The sequence below is a fragment of the Cyphomyrmex costatus genome, unplaced genomic scaffold (assembly GCF_001594065.2).
Source record: "Cyphomyrmex costatus isolate MS0001 unplaced genomic scaffold, Ccosl1.0 scaffold10, whole genome shotgun sequence".
In the NCBI taxonomy this organism is placed as follows: domain Eukaryota; kingdom Metazoa; phylum Arthropoda; class Insecta; order Hymenoptera; family Formicidae; genus Cyphomyrmex; species Cyphomyrmex costatus.
In genome coordinates, this window is record NW_017274954.1 from 995,054 (window position 1) to 1,015,898 (window position 20,845).

The following is a 20,845-nucleotide window of genomic DNA, read 5'->3' on the forward strand; positions in this document are numbered from 1 at the left end:
ACGGTTCTCGGCGAGTTCTGTCGAAAAGTATCAGGGCTCAAAGCGATTGGATCAACGGTTTCCGAGATATACTCTAAAAATTGTTGATCTTCTGACAAATGTCGCTGTATCTTGCAAACCGTTGGTCCAATCGCTATTTCACCTTACAGTTTTCGATAGAACTCGTCGAGTACTATAAGAAACGCTACTCAGAACTACTCGGTACTCCCAAAAAAATTTTTAAAGATTTCCACTATTTTTTTAAAACTTTATTATATTTCAAAAATGTTTTTTATATATCAAGAACTCTGGGTATTCACAAAATAATTCTGTTAAGCTAATCAGAACTATGCGACCTTGAATTTCATTAAAAAGTTAGCACCCCATTTTAAAAAAATTATTAAAAAATGATTATTAAGCGCATATGTCATTAAAAATCATGGAGAACTCTTCGTATCGTCAAAAAGAAGCAGAAATTATCATCAGAACTATTGTATCTAAAAATTAATTTTTCAAAAATTTTTAATTTTTTTTTTATTATTCGAAAATTTTTTTTACTTATCAGGAACTCTAGGCAATCGCAAATTGAAGCTATTAAGCCGCTCAGAACTATTCCACCTCGAAATTCGATGAAAAGTTAGCACCCCATTTTTAAAAAATGTAAAAGAAATGTTTATTGAGCGGAACTCTTGTTATTAACTATAGGGAACTCTTCGTCTCGTCAAAAGGAAGTAGGAACTCTAATCAGAACTCCTGAGTACTATAGTTGGGGTGCTAACTTAACATACCCTATTATCTCTATATCAAAAATTATTATTTATTAAATTCCTCTTATCTTTTTTTTATTAGGATATTTTTAATTTGTGATAGAATATTGATTGAAATCTTTATGTTAAGTAAATAGAGTGAAGAATCACACTACCTTATTTAGAGTTAAACTCGTTAAATAATTCAAATGCGAATATATTTGGATGATTAGGATAGCGTTATTTCATTCTCAAGAAGTTGATCGCTATACAATGATTCGCACGTACGTATTTTATTGAAGACGAGAGAAGTAATCCTGGGATCAGCGAATTCAGGGATTCAGAAACTCAATGATCCGACGACCCGAAAATACGTTTTATTTACCTCCGTAGAACGGGTTCTAAATTTCGCGTCTCGACGACGGCACTAGAGTCACCCTTTTCCTTCCGTCGCAATGAAAAGGGATGGGGAATATTTTCGAGCCAGCTAACCATGAAACGAGATACGTGAAGAAGTTGACCCCGACAGGTATATAGTGATCGATGGAAGGTTCGAAGGATCGTCGAAGGTAGAAGTTACCACTTCGCGTGCGAGTGTCATTTTGTCGTTAGACGCGTGTAAATGTACGTGCGTACGCGAGGTCACATGTATTCGTGTACTCTTGGTCGAGATGATCCTGGGGCCGAGAAGAGGATCTGCACTCCGAGTACTAGACGATGTCCTTTCGAGGGAGAGTAGGAACTTTTATATTGTTCCTCTAGGGATTTCCCTGGAAAGGGCATCTCTTCCGATAGATAAGCCTTCGAAAAGGATACATACTCACTACTGTTCGGGCAAGGAGATGTCTATCCTTCGGACACACTCTGGCTCGCTCCTTCAAGAAATGTATGTGAGTTGGTGAAAGACGAGAAGGGCAAGAACGACTGCACGTTTTCCAAAAACGTCAATAACAATACGTGTGTCTTTGATCTTATTATATTTTTAAGGAAAATTATTATTATTTAAGGAAAATTATACATTAATCCCTATTCAAATTAAATACAATATATAGATTGCAGATAAGATCAGATTTAAATAAAATATTAACGCAATACAATTTTTAATAATAATGTGTTTTTTTCAAAAATGAAAATATATTCCGACAAATATCTTAATACAAGTATGAATAGCAAGGCGTGGAAATAATTTTTATTAAATCCAACGTGATCGTTAATGTCAGCTGGTAGTTTTTATATCTTTGCCTCAGCAATTTGCTGGGCGATTTCAGCCGTCTGGAAACGATTGACGTTTTCGAGTTGACGTTCCGGTATTACGTCGCGAAACGAGACGAGAACGAATTTGGCGCGCTTCTTTCGAAAATAAAGATAAAATGTGTACGCAGAAGCACGCTGGTATTATCGTGACAACGAAATCCCGTTAATTTCATGGCGTCGTTGTCGTCACCTCACGCGAAGAGAACTTTTCTGCGCACAGTGCGCGAATAATATTCATGGAAACTGACGTAGAGATCCGAATACGTGCTGTGCAGAAACGCTTGTCGAATAAAATATATATCTCCACAGTCGAAATCCTCAAAGAAATATTTTATAACATCTCCGTGCACGCCCGTCGGAAACCCGGAAATATTCAACCGTGCTTCACCGCAGCGAATCCTACACTTCGTCTCTTTCTCTCGGTTTTCGATTATCCGCGCAATTGCCACAAAGGATCGTCTCCGGTTTCGATGGTTGAGGAGCATTATCCCTTCAGCGATTACGAGGTGGATCGATGATCCGACGCAGTTATAGAAACGTGCGAATACAACCATCGATCTTCTCCCCGAACTAGAGAACGCAAGCGAATATATTTACTCAAACGGTAAAATTAAAATTGCATGAAATTGCAGAATGACAATCTGTATAAAAAAAGTTATCAAAGATATACATTACCAAAGACTTATTGTGTTAAAAGTAATGGAAATTAAGCGATATTATTGCGTCAAAGACATCCTGTATATTTCAGTCACTTTAAATTGTACAATAATAGAACTTTTATGAATTAAAATGCTCATCCTTTTGGACGGAGCAATTTCGCCGCAAGAACAATAATGAATCGGAAGAAATGCACGGGGAAACGATAAGTTTTCGTAAGGAAACGACGACACTCCTTCCGAGCACGCAAAAGCGACCAGAATTTATTGTGAACAAACTTGCTTTATATACATACCTATATACGTATATATCGATCCCGTTCTATTTTATTCTACCTTAACTGAAATTTAAAGTAGATGTTTCTATGACCTTGATGTAACTAATTAAATAATTTCATAAACTCTCAAGAACTCTATCTTAAGTAAAAAAAGACTCGAGAACCGTTAATTTCATACATAATTAAATCCGTTTCGTTATAATAATTATTTTATGTTATTACTGCGTAGCATTACTGTGATAGCCTTACCGAAGAGCAAAAGATCGAACAAAGCTGCGGTAACATTGCAGTCGTAAAGAAACTAAAGTGCTGTATGCCGCACCATTGAATTCTTAATTAAATCTATTCAGAATCGCTTCTTATTTCAGGTCGAAATGGGAACGTGCTGGTTCGTAGTGTGGGTGCTCTTCGTCTGTTTTATCGGAGATGCGCGGCCGCAATACAGGGACAAAAATATAAGTAAGTATCTACACCGAAATTTTTGAAGCCCAGTTTTCGAAACATTAACAATTTTATAAGAATCATAAACACTATTCTTAAAATATTTAAGAAAAAGTTTTTTAATATTCAAGCTTACATTTCTTGAAACGATAGAAACTCTTTATATACTTTATAATATTCTCACAAGAAATCTATGGCAAAATACTAGCAGAAAATATATTTCATGATTCAACTAATCGTCAAATCGTATCTTAGACGAATATATTGATCATGTGCTATAGACTAGTAATTCGTCTTACTTCAACCTTAATGAACTGTTTTAATCGTGAAAGCAAATCCTGATCCACGATTGTCTGGCTACACAATGATAGATTATCTTTCACGCTTCGAGAAATGACGTCACTGTAGGGACTAAGTGCTCGATAAATTACCTTTGCTCGGGCTTTAACATGTCCATCCGTTTTACGTAACCATCATCGGGATAGCTGTGCTCAAACGTTTCACTCGTTGTCGCGATAAATTAAATGGTTAATTGTAGAGAAGAGCGATGAGAATGCAAGCAATTATGCGGCTTGATAAACGCATACCATCCGAAAATAACACGTTGCGTTTAAACCGACGTTGGACAAATTAGTGAATATTAAATTCGTGAAATCCACGTATGTATTGTAATTACTTTTTTAACTTCGATTCAACAACTTGTCAACGAACAGCAAGAGTCGTTTCATGATTTAGTCATATTTTGCAGTTGTTGACGCTAAAAGTAAAATAACATGCATGTTGAAAGGCTAATTACTCGCGAGACAATATTTTGCTATTTCAAACTAATTAAATATCACCTATATAATTCAATGTATAAAAGTAATCTATTTTATAATATATTTTTGTATAAAATGCAGTAGCAAAAGAAAATAAATGTTTTTTAATATTTATATTTTTTTCTGTTATAATATTTTATTTTGTAGAAGAGAATATTGAAAAATATATTATAAGATTCTAACTTTAGTTAGAATGCTATTTAATAATGTTAAATATTAATTATGCAAATAGTTTAATTATTAATTATACAAAGTAATGAATATTTTACTAAAATATGCCTTTCCTTTTATTGTCATAATACTCGATCTAAATTTTAGGGAAAATATTAAAATGTATAAAAATTCTGCAGTACAGAGAACCATCATAGATATAAATTTTGCAATACATTGCCTCTTTTTTTTTTAATATTGCATTTATCGAAATTACATGAGACATCACTACACTAATTCTACTCGTATATGTATATATAGCTAGGTTTTCTTTATTAATTTTGTTATAACGAAATAGAATAAACAGTGTAATCAGTAAAATGTAATTATTCTGTTTCTATAATAAAGAGATTCATTTTTTCATAATTAATTATGTATATTCTAAGTATTTCATAAGTAATTATATTCTATTCCCCTTTTTTTATCGCATGGAATAAGATGTTATCAATATTTTGGTAGTTAATCTAATCTTGTTGTTACTTTTGTTTACTTTGAGCAAAATGTACAAAAGAGAGAAAAAGAGAGCTAATAGATGGAGCGCATCTTTGTTGAAAATCTCGATTGTGTTTCACGATATCTAATCTTATTTTCCGACTAGAAAAATTTACTGTTTATTGCGACAGAGCAACGACGATGGTGGAAAAATTAAATCTACATCTTCACTTCGTCTGTTCTTTGAAAATCTTCAATTTGTCTGGGAACGATTTCACGGAATTGCGAAAGATGCAGAGTCTTAACGTTTTCTCCTTCCGGTGCGCACAGTTTTCCGCAGGATTAAATCCTTGGAACCGACGCGAAGTTAATTAGACCTACGTGTTGCCCCTCACCGATAAGGAGACTGCAATATTCTCTTCTTCTCTCACTCATTCTCTTTTGTTTCCTCTTTACCTCCTTTACGATTTATATCTGTGACCAAAATGGAAGTTAAGTCTTTAAAATTACGTTACAACATTTTTACCAATTTTTAGAACATACTCATATATGATTACTTATTACACATACACACACAAGCATCTTTTTATAAAAGAGTTAATTATTATATAACAGCTATTTGTATAAAACGTATAAAAGATATTTAAACAATTTTTTTTAAAAAAGCAAAATGAAAAATGAAGAAAATAGTAATTATTCAGTAAAAAATGACAACAGTTTTAACGTATAATTAAAAAATTAATCGTGAAATAATATAAAGAAAGTAAATTACAAGTCACGATTAAAATTTGAACTTCTTTAATATTTTATTTTTACAGTTATACCATTTTTCTTTTTAATTTTACTAATCATTTCACGATAGCATTAATTTAAATTTTATATTATTACGCAGCAAATAAGAATTACATACACGTTAAATATAATCGTCAAGAATACGTAGGACGAGAAAATCACTTGTGTTCGAATAGAGACGCGATCGATTTTTATACATGTTCGCCTCTCACCTATAAGCTGCGAAGTTCATCTCAAAGATGGGCTATTATAGAGACTAGAATATCATGTCTCATGGGTGGTTTCCACATAAAATTTTTGCAGCTCAAGCGATCGCGAAATAGATACAGCACATACACACAGACATTCTATCCGCTCGATAAACTTAAAGGCAATGAAATCGAGAAGCCTTGGAATTCGAGTGAGCACCGACGAATGATGTTCCGCGAGATTGGAAAGCAGATTGGAAACCGAGAAAACAGCCGTGATATAAAGAATTTCAGGTCGTTACTAATCCCGTCGGATCTGACGAAAGAGATGATTAAAAAATCGAATTAAATAAGAATATCGCGCGCAAGAGATTTTAGGATGAATATCTTTGCTGCGAAAAATCCCCGGAAGATCCCTCGCGGCCAATATTTTATTCATTCACCGAATTATGGAAATCTCTTATAAGATACTTGACTTGCTTCTACATTAACGATTAAAAGTGAAACGTATCCTTATCAAGTTTAAAACGTATTATTTTATATTCGTAGATTTATATTAAAAATTTTTTGATATTTAAAGTTAAAATATTATTCTCTTTCTCCAAACATAAAATGAAATTTATTTTACAAGTTCCAATTATATAACTTCAGTAAATATTAATAATATTATTTTAGAAAAAGCTTAAATTGCATAGATTATACATATGTAACTTTGTTGTTCAATTTTTTAATTTAAAATACCAATGAATGAAAAATAAATAGAAGATTGAATCTCAAATTATAATCAAATTAATTTCTGTAACATGTAATGTAGCTTATTAAATTGCTAGATATCATACAAAACATGTAAAAGCGATGCCGAATGCAGTGATTGTAGATCGAGAATGCTGCAGCTAAAAAGCTTTCTTCGCAAAGAGAGCTTCGAAGCTTGTTAGACTCGTCTAGAAGCACATAATAGGCAATCAGTGTTGGGCAGATGTAATTAAAGCGGAATCGAAATCAGGATTTTCCCTTAGCGAAACGGGAGTAGGACGTTGTCGTTGGAAAATTGGTACCTAATTGATATTCCATCAGGAAATTGAAAATCCTATTTTAATTGAAACCATGGCAGCGACACTTAATGAAAATCGGAATTTTCATTCTATCTACTAACATACGACAGTAATATAACTGAACTATAGCTTCCGTCCTGTTAATAAGGTCCGTAATAATGTAAAAGTGATAAAATTTCATAATCATAATAGATATAATCCCGGACATCGCTGTGATTTATGTAGGTACGCGCTCGAGTAAACGAATCCATTGTCAACATATGTACGACCAAACTTCGTTTACAGCGTTCAATAGGTAATTAAACCGACGTATTTAACGTGAGCAACGTCGGACAATACTCGTGTCTGTCCTCTTTCCAAATTCGTTTAGCAAACGAATCGCGAGCGCAATGATTGCTGGTGCATTGCGCGTACTGATCACGATTTCATCACGCCGTTCCCGCCCGTCGATTAAGCATTTTGTTTAAACGAAGGTCGCATCATCTGGAAAATCGCCATCGTTGTTGGTCACCTTGCTCGTGCAATAACAATAAAATAAAATGAAATAAAATCACTGCGTTTGATTTATTTGATTTATATCTGCGGAAATATACAATAAAAAGTTTTTAGAATACGCAATCACGTAGAAAATAATTAAATTAACAAATGCGTACTTAAAATCTCCGATTTCTGGAAAAACCAATATCTTTCCCCTGTTGTCAAGTATGTGAGATATATATATATGAGAGATTTTAGATTATTTATTATATGAAAAGCTGCAGATTATTGTTGCATTTGTAAAGCTTGTTCGTAAACGTTGCTATTGCCCGTTAACGACACTGAAAGTACTAATCCGCACGTAATCGTGAGCTGGGCTTAGCGCATAACGCTCAGCTTTAGATAAGATTTCAGAGCGAATCGGATTTGTGCTCGAGCGTTTATGGTACGCCAACATCGCAATCCACGATCGACCGTTCGAATCTATTTCGAGGTATGATTTACGTTTCTGCGTACCTAGTACACGTGCGCCGTCCGTCCTCCCTTTAACGCCACACGCCACGTTGCTCTCCCTTCACCCTTGTTCCCATTTGAACGGAAAAAGAACCATTGTCCTCCCGATGTAGTGCCTGCTGTATTGTATGCGAATATCGCGTAGCCGCGATACCTACGATGATTTTGCACTCCGCGCTTTAGTCGCCGAACCGCGCCTGTGTTCGTTCCGCATTGTCTGTCGGTCAGATTGTCATTGCTCACGTTTTCGAAGATTGTTGACTTTATATTTTAACGGGAAAAAGTCATGAAAAATGGTCAAAAGTGATCAACTTACAATTAAAATAAAAGAGAGAGAAAGATATTGCGTTATTTAATTATTAAAAACTCTAGGATGAGGATTCTCTCAAACGCTAAGACATAATACATAATAAAATTATAACATAACTCTTACGAGAGAGAGAGAGAGAGAGAGAGAGAGAGAGAGAGAGAGAGAGAGAGAGACCGACCTTGTTGAATTAAACATAAATTTTGATATGGTAAAGAATGATTCTTTCAATTGATAATTTAAAAGATATTTTTTAATGAAAAAATAAATTATTGAAGATATTCATTCCACTTTTAGTTCAAAATTGCAATAAATATTACATTTTAACATCAAACGTAGCGTAAAATGATACAGGCAACGTACATTATACATTAGAATGAAGCAATCAATGTGTACAATTAACAATAAATTAATTTTTATTGCTGAAATTAATAAGGGTTTCGCAGTATTTTTCTTATACAATTTGTATATATATAATAGTAATGTATGGATGAATGAAAGGCGATTCGAGCCAAAAGAGAACTCATTATTCTCATAATATAATATCGAAATTGCATACTATTCAGATAACTAACAATTTCCAGCAGCGAGTTGGAAATCGCAGTCGAGAAACGCGCCAACCTTTACATCGACGGCGGTCACTATGGGTTTATTTGAACGCGTACAGCGATTTAAATGAAACTTTTGCATACGTATACTTTTTCTGTACACCACCAATTTGCAATGCGGGCAATAAAAGTGGAAGGAGATCACCCGGATCGGTCTACACGGAAAAGTTTAACCTATGAAATATCCGGGAGCCAAACGGGCCGATTGGAAAACCGGAACTTCTGATAATTGCGTCGGTATAGGATTGAGGAAAAGTTTGCCCGAAGTGATTGGACGTATTCATTCCGTGATTTTCGATGCAATCTTTGTGGTTCGTATTATATGCAACGTAAGAATAACAATAATCTATTATATACAGAGAAATTGATATAGGAAACTATTTTTTGCCTCAGTGAATTATCCCATAATTATAATAAAAACTTTTCATTATAATTAATACAACATAAACATTGAGATATAAAAATAATATAAAATAGCGATAATTTATAATGATTTATCTAAAAAATATTAGTATTGTTAAATACACTGTTTTTGTATTTGGATATAAAAACAAAATCCTTGTAGTTTTTATCTGCTTTCCAAAAATCTGAATATATGTACTACAATTCAGCTATAATACATTATTTGAGTTAGCGAAACGTAACAACAACACTGCCACACATTACACAATAGCGTATTTTTTCATAGCAATCCACGTCAATACATTGGTGTGCATTAACGAAAAATTATTGCCGTACAAGCTATATCCGCCATAATAGAACGATGGTTCGCAATGTGATACGACATATAAAAAGCAAAAACAGGAAGATACAAAAACAGAAGCGGTTGATTTATAATCAACACACTGATTTACATTTATCAAGCCGAAAATAACGTGTGATTTTTTTTAAGTGACTCTATTCTTTTTCAGATTATTAATGAACATTCTGTTTTTCATTCTTCCATTTTCTTTTATCTAATATTTATAAGCCTTGTCTGTTACACTTATAAAAAGGGCGTTTAGTTTAATCGCTTATGCGAGGTTTTTTCTCGTTACACAGTTAAATAATTTGTGTTAAATGCAACACATTTCAAGTGTCATAAATCGTCCACAAAAATTTTAATTTAAAATCAAATAAATATGTTAGAAATGTAATATAATAAATATTATGTTACTTTCTAACATATTCTGATTCTAAATATTTTGTTAAATTTTTCTTTCTAAATATTATGTTAAAAAAATTAATATTAAAAAATGTAACATTGACAATTTAGAAACAAATTGAGAAAACATATTTTTTCTTCAGTACAATTAACATTTATAATACATGTGATAAATTAACATGTACATTTGATTCATTTATATTAAAGTTTTTAAAATATATTGTTTTTATGTTATTTGTTCATTACTTAGAAATTATTAATATTAAAAAATGTGAAACATCAATTTCATACAAAATATGTAAATAACAATTATAACACTCGAATATGTTAAGAATTAAATATAAAAATTGTAACAAGAACTGATTTTAATACAAACATAAAATGTTTTTTCTCACTGTGTACAGTTCTCTCTTTTACAATTTTCGTACTGTAACATTTAATTATTCGACTAGTTGGATATAGAGATAACATCGAAATATGGAGCGCACGTTTTTGCAATTCTTTCTGCTCAACTATAATCTACCTTCACAATACAGTGTATTGTAGTATAGCTTCTATTACCACTAAGATACCATATTTTCTGTAAATTTGATGTACGTGTTGTGCATATCGAGATGTATTGCGCTAAAACAATGACTAGAATTTTATAACATTCCCATATTTTTTACACGGTAAATAGAAAATACTGGAAATATGTGTTATGCGTATTATTACTAAAATAAAATACGCAGCAATGCGTAATATTATTTTTTTCATACAACTGCATGTAATTGTTGTGAAAATGTCGCAAAAATATGTTTTATAGAATAATAGTAGAAATATTATAGAATATATATATATATCTTAAATTTATTAAATAAATATATTCAAATTTATCAAAATAGAATAATTTTCGAAGAATAATAAAAATATTCGGATGAGAGAGAGAGAGAGAGAGTGGATGTTTCGCATTGTGGTGTGATGATAATATTAATTCATATTGCAATCTAGCGATACTGACAGGCAGTCCTTTGAAATGTTCCACGATAGTCATAGCTTCGTCCCATGTGGTAACATATTTCGCGCATAATATGACGCTACATTACATGAAGTGACGTGGATTACACGAACTTACACATAGTCTTGGGAGACGCTTCGTATTTTAGGTAGTTTGGAGCCACGAAGTTACCCGTGAGAATTATCTCGTCATGAAGCTTTCAAACAAAATTATGCGACGTTCTGCAACGCAACCCTCGACATTATTTTTGTGTCAAATTCTTTATTCTATTTATCGAGCAGTTAACATCATGTCATATTAATTAAAAAGCAATTTACGTTAGTAATTAATGTAGCAAGTACTATATTCTAACCCCTCATCTAACCCCTTAATTGTTTATTATGCTATTTTATAAACATTTCATCTAACAAATTATGAATTAATTTTTAATTAATTTTTTATATTCTTTATTTTTTAATTAAATTAATCCATATTTTTATATTTAATAAAAAAATTAATATAATAAATTGTGATAATAGGATTAAATATTTAAATACGATAAATTTATTATTGACAAAACAAATTTTAATAAGGCTGTGTTTTAATAAACTATTAATTAATTTTATATTCTGCACGTGTGCAAAATTTGCAAATAAATTAAATTAAATTTATATTAACACAAATGTTACTTTATCTTTCGTTTTATTAGTTTATTTCGTTTATTATTTAGTACCTTATTTATTATTTAGTGTAAGTTATTAAATAATTATAGGCATTTATAAACTTGCCAATGATAGAACTTTCGGAGACGTGAGCTTTATCTTGTGAAACTTTCAAGAGATCTCTGCAAGGCGCCATAACTTTCTATACAATTTCGGAACCATTAGAACAACGTCTCACATCTCACGAGTGCACACACATAGTATGTACTCCGCCCGCAGTTCAAACATTTACATTGCGAATACTATCGTAATTCGCTGCGAGGTTTGCAGACTTTAAGAATGGCGACCGACGGTTACAGTTATGGTATCACGTTACCTCCTCGAAGATTGAAAATTGAATTTTTACTGAAAGCTAAACATTTGATGTGCCCGGAACGCACCAACATCTCACATGAATAAATCATCTACCAGACTCGTGATCGCCATTAATGTTTCATGGAGATTTTATGGACGCGAATATTTCTGACATCATGAAACACGTCGTCGAATGTGATGTATTTTATTTGATCTCGTGCATTTATACGTGATATTGCACCATCAAGAGATTTATTTAAAACTGTACTCTAAAAATATCTCGGATTACAAGTTTACCGATTAAAAACGTCACTCGTTGTTAAAACATTGCAACGATTATAAAATTTTCTCTCATTTTTATTTATATTAAAATTGAGTAAATAATAGTTTAAACGGCTTAAAAGACAAACAATTTCTGACGCATGGATCTAAAAATTTTATCTATACAAATATTATTTAGCAGTGTTCGAATAACGATATAAAATTATATATAAATAAATGATTGGTTCTTAAACCGTTTCATATTTATATAGTTTTAAAAGTTATTGAAATATTTTAATTAATATTCTCTTTATTTGTAATAATTAGTAATAATCGTAAGATAATACGTATACTACTTTTATTCTAATTACATAATACATTTGATAAAATTTAGTCTCCTAATTGCCGTTGCGAAAACAGTAGTTTTCATTGAATTAATAGAGTTTCGCAGGTATAGAGTTCGCCTATCATCATATACGTGTAACTCGGTCTTTAAAATTGAACATGTTACGAATGAACTTTTCACGACTCGTTGAGCTCATTAAACTCGATATAAATACGAAGAAAGCCTCGCTACTTCACTCCACAACATTTCAAAATATTAAAATGGCTGGTCGTTAAACGGAAACGACTTCCATTATATATATACGTTTATTATACATACACGCAAATTTGCAGATGCAGAAGTAGTTCCGATACTAATATTACTATTATTATTATTATTACTATTTTTATGCATACCGAAAATTGTGAAAAAAGAGAGATTATAGAAATATATAGTAAATATACAATTGGTGAGGCACCAGCAAGACTGCTGCTATTAATAAACCTCCCAAACGAATTAATGTATGGCATGTAGCGAAAAGTACTAATTACAATTACAATGAAACGATATACAAAAGCATACACACAGAGATGCTTATCACAGTACATTTAGTATATTTAGTATTACAATGTCGATATAAATTTTGAAGTAACTGAGTGAAACGATGGAAATAAAGGGGACGATATAATTTGGACCAAATTTTTTTCTTTATGTCCTACTTTAAAAGTAAAGATAGCATCCAAATACGTGTAAAAGTATCTCTGGTGTGTCGTTAATACTTTTGTATTCCTATAATCATTTAGCACATGTAATGCGGTATACGGTCAGTTAACTTCTGATATCGTGAATTTTTATAGACCGTAAAAATACCGCATCTTTCATTTCTTTTGTTTTCTTGCAAAAACGTTTACAATGGTATTGACACTAAAACGACTTGGTACCGTTTCATTAATTTCGCTAATCATTTTCATTTTTATATTATATAAATTTACAGTGCAGGACATTAAAAATGTGTAAGTATAATATAAATAATTCTAATAATACAAATAAGTATCAAAATAACTCTTTCCTAACCGAAAACAAGGAGAAGAATTTACCCAATTAGCACCTTCAACGGTTCTAACAAAATATTATCAATTTTTTAATGTTAACAGAGAATAAAATTCTTAAGAACATTATCTAATTTGCTGCGAAAAGAATAATCTTTTTAAAACATAATCGAAAATTGTGCAAAAGAGAGTTATAGAAATAATATATTCTTTCCTTTAAAAATAGATACAATACTATTTAGTTAATAGTATAACTATTTGTAAGAATGCTAGAATAATTTAGAAAATCTATTTCAATTTTGTTGCGAAAATTAACATCTATACAACTGATAGGTACAGCTTTCTGATAATTATTAAAATTAAATCTAAGATAAAAGAAATAAATATCAAAAGGTATTGTTTTCTCGTTAATTAATAAAAATTTATTTAGAATTGCAATGTTCACGAAACGTTGGCATTCCAAGAATGGACACGGAAATAACCCGCGAAATGCACAGTCTTTGTATAAAAATGTATTGTTCTTTCAAATCTGATAGTTTTAAAATGAAAGGAAAAGCTGTATATATATCGACTGCAGATAAAATTCTGCAGAAATATCTTTATTTTGACTTCTCTTTTCTCTCTCATTATATTCTTCTTTTGTATCTTACACATTGTTTCATATAAAAAGTTTATGTAGTTTTTATCACATCGTAAGCATTGGAAGCATTCTTATCTATTATAAATATCTATTTATAATATTATTATCTGTTTATTTAAGTAATATTATTTTCGTTTATTTAAGTGTGTATATGTAGTATAAACAAATAAAAATTGTTTATAAGAATATATGCATTGTAAAATATATTCATTTATACAATTTTAAGATAAAAATTTGCTACATACTAATATAATTAACAAGCTCATAAATTCTATACGTTTTTATTGGCAAAAAATAAAGTAGTTAGTAATAGAAGTGGCGAAACAACTTTTTTGTCAAACAATTTTATCTGTCTAAAGTGACAAATTACAACGTACTAATATACGATAATAACTTATGCCGCATATACATATATTTCGTAAGGTAAGATTCAATTTTTTCGCTTCTATCTACAGGGATGCTTTCTCCGTTTCGTTATCAATGGTTTCCTTTCTACTTCCCGTTCCATGTCCTTTCAATTCGAAATCTCTTCACGGAGAAGCTTCTCAACCGTTTCCAATTACCGTGGAAAAAAGCTGCCAATTAGGAAACGTGTTCGAATGTTTCGTCTATCGAGTAGATTGGATATTCAACAAATATTCGGTAAAGAAATTAATAAACAGAATACCAATAGACCATTCTATGTAATATGATTTTTTTTCATTTCTTAAGTAAACTCTCATAAAACAAATAATTATCGATAAAATTTTACAAAAAGATGAAAGAATAGAAGAAACAATAATAGTAAAATTAGATCTTTTCTATTTAAAAAAATACAAAAAATTGTAATATTTTGAAAAAATAAATTTCAATCAATTTCCTTCTTAAGTGCCTATTTTTATACACATAAAGACTTTAGAAAGTAAATTATTATTTTGATATTTGAGATTTTTGTTTAACTGCGTCTCTAATAATTAACAAGCCATTGTTTAATGTAAAATTTTATCTATTAATACGATTTAATTCTTTTAATACTTCGTATATATAATTTCTTTTCATTTATTAAGCTTTTAAAAGATGTAAAAGTAAATGGTAATGTAGAAGCAAGAAATCCGATAGAAAAAGGCAATTTTATGCGCGCGGTTAGATAAAACAAGGGAGAACATATACACACTCGTGCGCGCACGAAAGCTCATTCTTATTTCCGGTAAGATTCGCCACGCTTTATTTGCAAAATGAGAATAGAGCCGGGAGTAATTTGCGTTTGAATGACCGCCTTTATTATGCCTTATTCATTTTCTCTATTCATGTCTGACATTTTACTCTACTTTTTTACCAACTGTACTTTTTCCATAAAGCCGATCGGTTGACAGAATAATCCGAACTCATATGAACTCCTTTAGAGCTTCTACTCATTCGTTTATTAATTGTTTCTCATTTAATCGGAACGCTTTGCTTTTAAACGATGAACTATTAAAGTAAAACATGTAGAAATTATTGGGTAGAATAACATTAATAATAGAATCGAGCACTTTGTGTTGTTCAAACGACTCTTCACGATTTGTCGAGCTAAATCTACACAAATATGGGAAATACGAGGAAAGCCACGTTATTCCGAAAATTAATTACAATCGGATATCGGGATTGCAATAATTATAAACGATAAAAATTAAATAATGCCATTGCATGGAATTTACGCGCTTCGAAGCGCGTATTTACACCAATTTGTTATCTCTTTTATTGTTAGACTTTTATAGCTGCTAACTTTTGTTATGGTTTTTTAAATTATGGTATTACTAATTTTATTTAATTTTTGTTATGCATTACACTTTAGCGATAAACTGGTACTGTAATTAGTTGATTAAGAATAAAAAATTTAAACGTAAATTTAAATAAATAAATAAAGTTATTCATTTATATCAACAAATATAAATGGATAGGCTGTGAAAGATTAAAGTTAACACGCGTTACAATATAAGAACAAAATAAAATTAATAATTTAATTAACTCATTTCTTTTTTTATTAAATAAATTATTTGGAATAAGCTATGTAATAAATTGTTCTGTATCTTTTTAATTATACAAATATACATTAAAAATATCTAAAAATCGCTTTTCTGCAATTTATATGATAGAAAAGCCTAACGCAGATCTTAAATTTCAAAAATATTAATTTTGTTGGATATATTTCAATGAAATAATTTTTCTTTTGCAAAAACCATTCATCCTTGTTCATTTTTTACTGAATTTATTTTACTTGCCAAATCATTCCTCATATTTTATGAACGTTTCGTGTATATGGCCTCAAATACCATGTATTGCATATTGCAAATCCATTCTGGAATTATATATTAACTCTAATCTGTTCGACAGCCTGTCCACTTTAAAGTAATGAATGTATGAAATGTTACGTGTATTATCTTTATGCTATTAAAATTCGATATATGTGCATGCATACACACATATTACATACTTTGTATGTGAACGTATACATTACAGATAACCTTATATTATGTATATCACGTACAATTTTCACATAGATTCATTACTTAAAATTAAAATAGAGTATGATTTATCACTCACCGATACGCAGCGGCGAAATTGAACTACGTTGAAATACGACGATCTGTAAAATACAAATAAGTATAAATTAAAATACGTAAAATTTCCTAGCTCTAGATCGCTAAGAAAAAGATTTTTTTTGTTTCACAAAAATCAGTTTTAATTCTGAATTGTATGATTTAATAAACTAGTTCCAACATCTAATATATAGTGCTCCGTATTTTTTATATTTCCATTTACAAATAATAAGCATATTCGGTTTATAGCGATTCAAAATAATTAATACCTTTATCAAATTATTATTACGCGGATATATAAAATAATTGAATATGAGTAATTAATTTCGCGAATAACAAAGAATGTAATAAATAAATTACTCACGTCGTGGTTGTTCCATCGTCGCACGATGCCTCTCAGGCGTCCTCTTCCACTCAGAAGATTCCTTCGTTACGCGCACACACACACACGTATAAAACACTCGCGAAAACACAATTAATTACAATTACACGCGATATTAATTATCACGGTATTAATTATAACCGTCGCGCGACTTTTTATGACACTCCCGGCGTAAGCGATGCTATTTTATTATATTACAACGAAATAACGCAACAAAAATTATACTCTCGTACGAGCTGTAATTCGCTCGACATATATCTCGCAAATTAACGTAATGGACAAATGTTAAACAATAGGAAGTTTTATTGAATTATAAAAATACTGATTCAACTCCACGCGTTATCGAGTATTACATATAAAATATGAAATTCATGATACGAATAAAATATCGTAATAATTCATAATTTCCGTCTATCATTTTGATCCCTATTTTAGATCAATAAATTGCTCGAGATAACAGATTTTCTCACTTATTAGTAAATAATAAATGCTCGCTTTGCTTTACTTATCGTTTATCTGCTTCGTACGTGGAAAAAATCGTACGCGAGAGGTTAAGTTTAGCCTCGTGGATTCGTCTCCCTCAGATCGTGCGTATTCCGAAAAGTAACACACGACACACGAAGCGATTTTCACTACCTGCTTTGTTTAAATGTCGAGATGTGAATAACAGGAAAACGCGACTTTCAATGTAAACAACGACGCAAGCCGTACGTAACAAAATAGTACGCGCGAGATAACAGTACATTCTGCCGCGAAATACAAGCGAACGGTTGACCGAATGTTTCGTTCCTTGCGCTTGAAGTGGCTTGAAGTTGGTTATCGGTATACACTTGATACGTCACGCGCTAGTTTCACGTTACTTGAATAACCGACAGTTTATGTATTGTTCTGCGCTTCACAGTTAACGAAAACGGGATAAAATTTAGTAATATTAGATATATTCGTATCAAATATCACGTTACAGGAATTAATTATTATTCGTAATTTTACGAAAAGACTGTGATATTATTATCGCATATTTACTGAGTTTTGTTTTAATTAGTAGTAGCTAAATGTAATTGTTTGGAGCAGATGTTTGACAAATTTTAGCTTTGCGTGATTTGAATTCTTTTGTGTTATTTCATCGTGATTCATGTAGTAGGATCATTCTCGATTAATGAGAGTATCCTGCGATTGTCATGTTCCGATAATTAATTAGTACCACGTCTAATCGTAACTATAATCGAGTTTCGCGAGTGCTGTGAATGTGCGTGAGCAGCACGTGTGTGTGTGTGTAATGCATATAATGAGGGAATCTGTCAGGAGCAGAAAGTGTGAAAGGCATGGAGTATCATATAGGTGAGTAATTTGTCATTATTTGTTGCTAAAAAGATAATTATCGTTTGGATACGAAAGAATAATTTGTAATTCTCATCTGCTATATCTCTTTTATTTGAAACAAAGAAATTGCACATGAAATACCTGTTTCATATAATACTTATACTTATTAAATCGTTAATGGCCTGGAATTTATGGAAATTGATTAATTGACTATGAGAGAGAGAGAGAGAGAGAGAGAGAGAGAGAGAGAGAGAGAGAGAGAGAGAGAAAAGAGAGAGAGAGAGAGAGATAATTCCTGACTATTTATAAAGAATGATCGTGTTTGGAGAGATAGTATAAAGTGATTTGTGCCATTAAAATACATTTTTATTCTGTCTGAATGTTTTATTGTTAGATAATCATGTTTTTATATATTTTGTTAAATTACTCAAATTTAATATCATTCGAAACAACGTTTCAAAAATGTTCAGTAATATTATTGAAAAAGTAAAATTATTGATAGATTTTTCCTACCATAACGTTCACTTTATTGTGCGACGCGTAATATTACTTGACAATTGGTGATAAATGAATATTGATGCCCTATAAACGTGACATTCGCGGCACCAATTATCGAGAAATTATTTATCGTACAATGGAAAATTTCTGTATCTCGATGACGCGTTTTACATCCGCTACATCCGTCTCGATTTTACGCTGAAAATCGGCTTGGCGCAGAAGAATAAAATGACTATCTGATATTTGAAATAAAGCATCGTACGTACGACATGAAACGTGATGATAAAAGCAAAATGGGAACAAAATGGTGCTCCATATTTATAGTCAAAGAATACGACGAGTAAAATGTTGCCTTCCCATTAATGGAAAAATGTAAAATGTTTGAAAACTTATCGAATTTCCATTTAGCGTATATAACAAAACAAACAGTTAGATTTTATAGAGATCCTGTGTTTCAATATTTCTTCTATTTCCCAATTACGTGATTAACGCAATAGGACAATTAATGATATGTAATATCTGAATATGATATGTAATACATGAATGTAACACGTTTTTAGATTGTGTGTGTAGCTATCTTGGTAATAAAATATCTCTTACAAAATGATTTTATTCTAAATTACAAAGCTTTTTGATATAATTTATAAAGGAAGAGGTTTCTGGTGAATTTTTTAATGGAGTTTTAATTATTCGTCGGTAATCATTATACCTTATCGATAAAAATTTCATCCTAGAAAGCATGAATGAACTTAAAACATTACAATAATGAAAGAAATGTATATTTTTTCCAAAACTATCTTTTAACTTCTGTAAAATTATTGAGGCCGAGATTATGTCTCGAGTTTCGACTTTCATCTTCTGTGCGGTTTCAGCGACTCGTTTGAATAACGGACCGTTTTTCTAAGGACCTAAATGCGTACAGAAAAGGGACGAGACTTAAGTCCTCACAGACGTCTTCCGCTTGCGCGGGCCTCGTTAAATTTTACGTTAATTAAACTCAAAAGTCCTGTTTAGCTTCTTGAGTCGTCATCCATTGAAAGCTTTATTACAATTCAGTATTCACACATTATCATATGTCACATCGTCGTTACGGCTTCATATTGTCTAGAATAGAAAGATATATACTTCGTGTGAAATTAGAATATATAAATAATTTAATAAATTAAATAATTGAAAGTATATATAATATGATTGATTTAAAAAAATACTGAACGTTGCATTTTAAATAAATTCATTATGTAACAAGATTGATTGAATGTACAACAATTACGCGTGTGTATTATAAATACCTTTGCTGATCTAAAATAATCTATAAAAGCGTAAATTTTGTGCATAAGAATATCAAATATAACATAAACAACATTTGAAGTTTCGAACATATTTACACAACTAATTATCCTTCTTTTAATTTTATAATAATAAATAATTTCTGTTTAAAAACCGTTATGACCATATTCATACGTATATTATTTCGTATTTAACTTGATATATTTTATGCGAATTCTTCTCGATGTTCTCCAAGTGGCGAGCAATTTTGCGAGACGGAAACGCTCCTCTTCCTCTAATGCACTTGCGCAATTATGAAATCTCAAGCCTCGCACGACGCGACGTGCGGAAAGGCGACGGGCAAGAAGCTCAGACGGGAAATCTCTGCTCTTCCAACGAAATTCTCTTTGTCCGAGGGAACGATGTAAGAAGTCGTGAGTGGCCGACTTGACAAATTATTGTCAGTCGCATTCGAGCCACTCTGCCGCTTCTTTCCCGTCAAACTGCAAAATGGGGACGTATATCAGAAGAACGGGCGCACTAGCAGACAGACACTTTCCCTTGAAAACGCCATCGCACTGAAATATTGGCGAACTTGCCGTTTTAGCAGTTATGATACTTACATCGGTCTTTCGTCTGCAGAAGTTTGCGATATAAAA

At 31.3% G+C, this 20,845-nt stretch overlaps 1 protein-coding gene across 1 annotated transcript in view; it reads left to right on the top strand.

Moving 5' to 3' along the window:
• Positions 1-3,287: 3,287 nt before the first annotated feature.
• The window catches only part of LOC108783360 (uncharacterized), a 69,238-nt gene continuing 51,680 nt past the window's right edge, over positions 3,288-20,845 (top strand). The window contains exon 1 of the mRNA XM_018551909.1: positions 3,288-3,372. Coding sequence (XP_018407411.1) covers positions 3,288-3,372 — 85 coding nt within the window. The remainder of the gene's footprint in view (positions 3,373-20,845) is intronic.